Genomic DNA, 6034 nt, shown 5'->3' on the forward strand with positions numbered 1-6034 from the left:
TGACTGTTTATTATTATTAATACCAATGGTAAAAATACGGATACCACCAGGTAGTAATGTACAATTGACATCATCTCTTGCGTAATTGAGTCAGGGTTACTTGTGATAGAAGATAAGAGTGAAATTAAGTGAATCGTTTGATTTAATTTAAGTTGTTGATTTAATAATATCGGAACAAAGCTTTTGGAATTCTGTCTGAGGACCCAGTGCAACCCTAAAGTAGGAAGAATACGCCCGAATTACCTGAGCATGCTCCCACCAAAAACTATTAAAAAAATAGGCCTATCTATACAATTTGTACAAAAAAAATGAAAGATACACACAGGCCTATAGATATTATATACAGTATATAGTTACTTTTCCAATACAAAAGGCTATTTAAGTAAAAATGCTTTTAAAAGCATTTTTGAATTAGGCCTAGTAAGTAACGTTATCCACAGAAAATCATTCAGATTTGTTCATCTTTTTTCAAGTTTTAATAATAACTGTCATCTAGAGTTGACAGTGACAAGTTTGAATGACGAAATAATCCTGTTCTTTGTGTTACCGTAACTTTTCTTCTTTGTTTGCTATTCCTATCTTGTTTATTATTAGGCATATGTGTTGACATCGGTAAGAACATGAAACAAAGACTGTCAATGAGTTTGTCAATAACATGATTTCGCCTCATAATAATTAACCTACTCGCGTGCCAATTGTTCCAACTTAATTATGTCACGCGAACAAAAGACCCAACAAGAATCACCTTCTCTCTTTGTGCGAATTTTGTAGTGAACAAACACAAAACGCATTACGCGCCCGAGATGATTCTTAGTCGTCTAGCTCCCCCTTTGTATCCGAGAAGTCGCGTGCCTATTGTTTGTCTTAGTAGATCTTAGCCCATCCCACCGGGATTTCTCAGCCATTAGCATAATTGGGCCAGCAATACCTGAATAAATTTAAATACATCTTGTCTTTACAATAGAGATCTTTAGCGTTGAAGCGTGCCCGCTTCATTGAGTCTGCCCGCATACGCCAGTTCGGTCAATCTTCATAACTCTCCTCTATTTCTTCAAGTCTCTCTATATACAACAATATCATGACGAATATGGCCACAGTACAACTAAATGGTGATCATCACGTCGTCCACGGTAATCCCATCAAGGCACCAATGCACACCATTCCTATGAAAAATCATGATGCTATTAAATTATTTGTTGGGCAGATTCCAAGGACTTTGGAAGAGAAGGATCTTCGTCCAATTTTTGAGGAGTACGGGCGCATCTATGAACTAACTGTTTTAAGGGACCGATACACTGGCATGCACAAAGGTAAGATCTGCATCTATTTATCTTAATATTGTTGTTACAAAACATTTTGTTTATAATTATGTAATATATATTATATAAATATAAATTTCTTTCAGAATATTATCCATCCTATAGCCTATGTTTATTGTTTACATATTCATTGTTTACTTAAATGTCAACAATGCAATGTTAATGGTTCACGCTTTATGCAATTGCATTATTTATGTAAATATAATTCGCAGAAACTAACTAAATAAATAAATGGATGGAAATATTTGGTTTGATTGTGTTTTAGGTTGCGCCTTCTTGACATATTGTGACAGAGAAAGCGCACTTGGAGCTCAGTCTGAACTCCACGAAAAGAAAACTCTCCCAGGGGTAAGTAAACCGAATGACGAGTGTGAACGTGCACTTAATTATGTATGCGCATAATATTCAAGTAATGGATTTTTATGCAATTTTCTACCCATACTATCGATATGAATATGCCTAGTAGTTTTTGAAGTGCGGGTATAGCCGATAATATTGTGAACAGGTGGTAAATAAGCGTTTGTATTATAGCAGACATTTCATTGATGAAATTATTGACACGGGCGACTGTATCAATAATACATTCATTCGATGTGTAACTATAAACCGTTAAGAGAAGTCATGAATTCATTGAGAAATTAAATTGATGGTATATTCTTTTGTTCTTCCAAGAACATTTTTGAATTTAATAACATGAGTGTTCTTGATTCTTTATCGTCTCACCCATGGAATAATTAAACCATGTCACTTTATTGTTTGGATGATGCCCTGATGCGTTAAGATTTAATAACAAGAAATGTAGGCCTATTCGAATTGTAGACAAAGACAATCTGACCATGGAGGTCCATGGTCTGACAGATGCCAAAACAAGAGACGGCTTAAGTGACACATGTGAAGTTCTAGTGACATATGTCATGCTACGATATTAATTTATATATTTTATTTAATGTGCGGTATATAAAATTTTAGTACTTTCTGATACAGGGTCAATAACAAATGTGGGTGAGGGGGTGTAATGAGGTGCAATAAAGACTGGGTGATATTTAGGAGAAAACATAATTTTATGCGAACAATGGTACGAAGGACCAGCGAACAATGGTACGAAGGACCAGCCGTATGAAAATGTGGGTGTTCCCTCCTAACGACTGGACCATGTTAGCCAGTTAAAGCATATGAAAGTTCGGACCCCAAAGCTATTTGAGGCAAAACATTCTTGTGTTTGATAATATAGCTCTGTTTGTTTTTTATTTAGATCTACTTACCGCTATAACGATACAACAATAGTTAAAGATGATATTGCATCCAAAAAGATAACAACATAAAAAACAAGAATATATTCAGGACGACCCAATTAGACCCTGATCCTATAAAATACAGTATTAGTTTCCACTTTTATGTAAGTTTAAAAAATATATAAATTAAATATAGATAGGTTATTCATTCAGTTGCGAATGGAAAATAGGGTAGCGGTCAGAATATTAATAATTATGCGTGTGCTCTAGTGTTTTTCCTGGGAGACATGGATTGGGGGGAGGACTCATACTTCATCGGTTTGTCCGCACACTGGAGGTCATAAGAAGACGTTTCACACGAATGACCGGTCAATCGTACGCAGTATTTCCCAAAAGATTTTGCGTGATTTTAATTATGAATTAATATTACACAATTGTCTGGTCAACTTAAAAATTGTTTCAACTGGTATCATATGACATTTACACAAGTTTATGTTGAAGTAAGCACCTTTAATAAGTTTCTCGAATTTAGAAAACCGATGAAAAGACAGTTTAAGCCGATACCATTGTAGTAGGCCGATTTATCGGAATATTTTTGGTCAAGGCAGCAAAATGTTTTAAATATTATTTTTGGATAAACAATGAGGCCTACGTCGGTTATCAGTGGCGTATCAAGGGGTGCACGGGAAGGGGGTGCACATTCCCCTTCAAAAATTATTCGCGCCCCCACCCTGTCTTCGCCCCTCAAAATCACTTGCCAGTAGTTAAAAATCAGCTTCTTTTGCGAGTTAGCACCCCTCAACGGATCATTGAGCCCTTCACTTCACTTTCGCGTCTTCCCCCCCCCCCATCAGCACCCCGATTTCAAGACTTCTATATAGCCACTGTACGGTTATAGGCCTATAAATATAGTCAGTATAGTTAAGCAAAATATGTAATGAAATTATCGATCTTAATTTATTATTCAAACTGATGCATGCATGATAATGAGGTGGACTAATGCTCCGGTGGGGGCAGGTGGTATTCGTTCAAAACAATATGGCTCACACCATTAATACCTTTACATTTACGATTCTTCAATCTTTACTTGGTAAATTTTGAGATAGAAATAATTATACACTATTGTTCCAGCGTTGAGAATGAACAAAGTTAAACATAAGCCTGTTAAAGAAAATAAATTACGTTTAAGGGGGAGAGACAGAGGGACCATCCCGTTGCTATTACTTACCTACTCGTTACAATGGAATTGCTGATATAGGCCTATATGTAAACATCGAAAACCCTAACAAATGATGTTATTAGACGCTTTGAATATATTAGGCCTAAATGTTAAATTTTAATGAAACAAAATTCAGTTTTCGCTGATTAAAACTTCAATACGAAAATCCTCAACGTGAATACCAGCCAATTTAAGGGTTATGCAAAGAATATCGAATTTTTTAATTATTATTACTATAGCCTATTTATGCGTTTCTTGGCGAGAAAATGCTTACAGTACTCGTAATTTTCGATTGAATACTTTAATTAACGCAGTTCAAGTGTTGAATTTTATTCATTTTGCTTAACATAATCAATATGACAACGAAATTGAACAAAATAATAATGTCATATTAGGAGTGCAATTTTTGTGGTTAACTGCACTTAGACTACAAAATCCCAGGGTCTTGTTTCAACAAATTCACATTTGTCGAAGCTTCTTCGTCCCAAGTCACTAACTTGACCACACCTCAAAAATTTGCCTATAATGAATTTAATTAGCTAAAGGTATGTTTTTTGATATCATAATACACTAAATTAACACAATACAATATTAACTGATTAATATTCATATATAATTAATGTCGCACAGAAGCAAGGTATTAATAAAAGATCGTGACTTTTGACGAAGTAATCACTAGAGTGCGGAAAATGGGCCTTTCCGCAAAGTCTAAGAGATCCACATATCGACAGCGTAAACGTACGTACACACGTGCGTATTTCTGGTGAGATGACAGTCACAGTCGATGATTGATATATAGATGATGTCGATAGGATAACTGGTGGCAGTAGTACTAGTAATTTGCATTATGCAGCAATTTTGCGAGCGATGTACTTCAGGGAATAGGATTAGCAGCATTGCCATCGCAAGAAAAATAGATCCAAATATACATTTAATCAGGTAGAAAATGAAGAACACATCAACCATAATATTATATCAACAAGAATAAATGTTATGATTAATGATAGATTTAGCCTATTATTATAAGAGTAAATTAAGTTTCAACAATTAAAATTATTAAAGTTATATCTAATGTAATAATTCTTAGTGTGTGGTCATAGTTAATTTTTTAACCTCTAACCCAACAGCTTTTTTCAATTCAATTTAATTTTTTATTATAATTTACTCGTCCAATTTTTTTTTTTTGGCAAGATAGAAATGACCTTTCATCCTATAACTTTTACTAAACTAATTTACATTTTACAAAATCTAAAACGCAGTCGTTTGAATTAATTAACATTTGTGTAAATTTTGTGTTACAAGTTTGGATGAATTTTGATGGTAAATCGTAGGCATTTGTATCGGTATATATATTCGCGTTTTCTTCAAAAGAAATTATAATTTGTTAACTAACAATATTAACTATCGTCTACCACCGTTCATTCAGTTAATTGCTCAATAAATCTCCTTAGGTATACGTTTTACGATCACCAACATTAATTATAATTTGTACGAAATTAATTATACGATTATGAAGGACTTATTCCTCCGCCAACATGGGGTTTAAGCCGTGGCCTTTTGGAAAGTATGCTTCGCTTCGATAAAACCAGTGAGTACCGGGGCATTAACGAGTCGCTATATTCAGTCTAATTTGCATATCGTTCTCTGCGTACACCAAAAATCCAGAGTAGAGAAATTTATCCACTAACAAATAGTAAGTTGTTTTTCTTTAAATTCGAGGTTAGTTAAAATAAGAGGAAATCGAGCTTATAAGTTAGTAATATTTGCCGTGCACCGGTCGAGTATCTCTGTAAACTTATTAGTATAGAATTGAACACAATTCAAGTGTTAGAAAAAATCAATACTCGTATAGTACTTAAGCATGTAATATAATAGCCATTGGCGTTTTAAGCTACTATACACCATTATAGTATATTCTTATTCAACGATTTGCTTGAATAATATTGTTTTCGACACAGCAGGCCACCTGTGATGTTCTGTTTTTACTAGTTATATTTCGTCAATAAATTTGAGTTTTGATGGTGAACATAGTTTATAACGGTATTGAATATTCTTTCGATTAAAATCAGAAGTTACTACAGTACTCAAATTACAAATGAAGTAATACAAATATTATATATTATATATACTAGGCCATATATATACTATATATATATATAGAGAGGTTGCATGTTCGAATCCCGCCAGAGACACTATTTTTCATACAACTGATATAAAGGGACTTTTCGTTGATGAGCTATGCTTGATATATATATATATATATA

At 33.9% G+C, this 6034-nt stretch overlaps 1 protein-coding gene across 8 annotated transcripts in view; it reads left to right on the top strand.

Moving 5' to 3' along the window:
* Positions 1-816: 816 nt before the first annotated feature.
* Positions 817-6034, top strand: part of LOC117104260 (CUGBP Elav-like family member 3-A) — a 66004-nt gene continuing 60786 nt past the window's right edge. For 2 of the 8 annotated variants that reach the window (XM_033244994.1, XM_033244995.1), the window contains exons 1-2: positions 819-1310; positions 1585-1667. In XM_033244994.1, the coding sequence (XP_033100885.1) occupies positions 1079-1310; positions 1585-1667 (315 nt within the window). In that variant the 5' untranslated portion in view covers positions 819-1078. Of the gene's footprint in view, positions 1311-1584; positions 1668-6034 lie in introns of all 8 variants that reach the window. The other 6 variants (XM_033244991.1, XM_033244990.1, XR_004444720.1 and 3 more) reach the window with 6 other exon arrangements.

This window comes from Anneissia japonica, unplaced genomic scaffold (assembly GCF_011630105.1).
Source record: "Anneissia japonica isolate Jap-2015-1 unplaced genomic scaffold, ASM1163010v1 scaffold5280_len750649_cov202, whole genome shotgun sequence".
NCBI classification, from domain to species: domain Eukaryota; kingdom Metazoa; phylum Echinodermata; class Crinoidea; order Comatulida; family Comatulidae; genus Anneissia; species Anneissia japonica.